The 2,018-nt window shown below is 40.5% G+C and overlaps 1 protein-coding gene across 1 annotated transcript in view; it reads right to left on the minus strand.

Moving 5' to 3' along the window:
- Nucleotides 1-2,018, minus strand: part of LOC130587316 (histone acetyltransferase KAT7-like) — a gene marked incomplete at its 5' end in the record, with an annotated part of 9,606 nt that overhangs the window by 1,323 nt on the left and 6,265 nt on the right. The window contains 3 exons of the mRNA XM_057388294.1: nucleotides 781-887; nucleotides 1,597-1,743; nucleotides 1,878-1,975. Coding sequence (XP_057244277.1) covers nucleotides 781-887; nucleotides 1,597-1,743; nucleotides 1,878-1,975 — 352 coding nt within the window. The remainder of the gene's footprint in view (nucleotides 1-780; nucleotides 888-1,596; nucleotides 1,744-1,877; nucleotides 1,976-2,018) is intronic.

The raw sequence follows: 2,018 nt of genomic DNA on the forward strand, positions 1-2,018 counted from the left end.
ACAGCAAAATTACCCAAAATAATACCAAAGTTATACCAAAATAACAGCAAAATGACCCCAAAATAACAGAGAACTTACACCAAAATAACAGTGAAGTATCCCCAAAATAACACCAAAGTTGCACCAAAATAACCCCAAAATAATATCAAAGTTACCCCAAAATGACAGCAAAATTACCCAAAATAATACCAAAGTTATACCAAAATAACACCAAAATAACCCCAAAATAATAGAGAAGGTACACCAAAAAAATAACGAAGTTACACCAAAATAACACCAAAGTAACCCCAAAATAACACCAAAGTTACACCAAAATAACACCAAAATAACAGAGAAGTTACACCAAAATAACAGTGAAGTAACCCCAAAATAAATCCCAAAATAACACCAACATAACACCAAGATATCACAAAAGTAACCCCAAGATAACCCCAAAATAACAACAGTCACACCAAAATAACCCCAAAATAACACCAAAGTAACCCCAAAATTACCTCCAAAACCTCCAAAATAACCCCCAAAACCACCAAAATAATGTCTCAGGGAGGTTTAGGGTGGGTTTTAGGGAAAAGTTCTTCCCCCAGAAGGAGGTGGGGCATGGGAACAGGGAATGGAGCTCCAGGAGTGCCCAGGGTGGGATTTTGGGATGTTTGGGCAATTTGGGAGAACCGAGGAATGACCTCAGACCCCACATCCCATTTGGGGTCTGGAAAACCCAAAGAAAGCCCCAATTCCAACCCTAAAATAGGAAGTGAGAGAGGAGAAGAGTGCCAAACTCACCTGTCTCTTGAGGACCAGGTGTTTGCCTTTCCAGTATTTGAGCATCTGCAGGGCCTGCAGGGTGCTCACGATGTCCACGGGGTTCACTGCTGTCTCCTGGCTGATTTCTGTGAGATAAAAACCCCAAAAACCTTGGGAACAGCCCCAAAACCTTGGGAACAGCCCCAAAATCCTGGGGTTCCACCCCAAATTCTGTGAGATCTCCCATAGAAATGTGGGGCGGGAAATTCGCTGTAGGGATTGTGGCGTTTGGGGATGCTGGGTTTGGGATTTGGGTTAAAAAACCTCTGAAAGGATTAAAAACCCTCTGAAAGGACAGAATCCCATTTTTCCAGGATCACAGCCCCATAAAATTCCACATCCTCCCAGAAAAGTGCCATTAAAACAACCCCAAATATTTTCAATATCAGCAGCTGGAGCCGTTTATCTTTCTAAAATCAACATTGGTGGATTAATATTTTAAAATTTTGGCTGAATATTTTTAAATGGTGATTTTTTTTTCAGCCAAAATGCAGCTCCCAGAGCTGCTCCCACCTTTGATGGAGATCTCCTTGCCCTGGAAGTTGTGCAGGATTAAAAACCCTCTAAAAGAATTAAAAACCCTCTGAAAGGACAGAATCCCATTTTTCCAGGATCACAGCTCCATAAAATTCCACATCCTTCCAGAAAAATGCCATTAAAACAACCCCAAATATTCTCAATATCAGCAGCTAGAGCTGATTTTCCTTCTAAAATCAATGTTATAATGCACAGGTGGATTAATATTTTTAAATTTTGGCTGAATATTTTTAAATTGTGATTTTTTTTTTTTTTCACCTTTGATGGAGATCTCCTTGCCCTGGAAGTTGTGCAGGTACCGGAGCAGAACTTCCTTCCAGTAACTCCTGTAGCTGATCAAACCCAGATCAGACAGAGGACGCTCCGGAGACCCAACTTTTTCTTCTACTTTAGACAACAAATAACCTAAAAAAATATTAAAAAATAATTTTAAATAACTCAGAAATTATCCAGGATGRAAACTGCTCGAGCAGCAGCAGCCAGGTGAGATTTGCTGGTGGAATTGGAGGATTTTTGGTGGAATTTCTCTCCMCACTTACTGAAGTCAATGAGCATTTTGCCGTAGCCTTGTCTCATGTACTGGGGCATGGTCAGGATGCAGGACACGTTGTAGTTSAGGAAGGAATTTTTTTCCTGGAAAAGACAGCAGAGAAGAGGCACAGAATTCAGAATTTTTGTTC

This window comes from Malurus melanocephalus, unplaced genomic scaffold, assembly GCF_030028575.1.
Source record: "Malurus melanocephalus ecotype Western Australia unplaced genomic scaffold, MMel_1.1 scaffold_1755, whole genome shotgun sequence".
NCBI classification, from domain to species: domain Eukaryota; kingdom Metazoa; phylum Chordata; class Aves; order Passeriformes; family Maluridae; genus Malurus; species Malurus melanocephalus.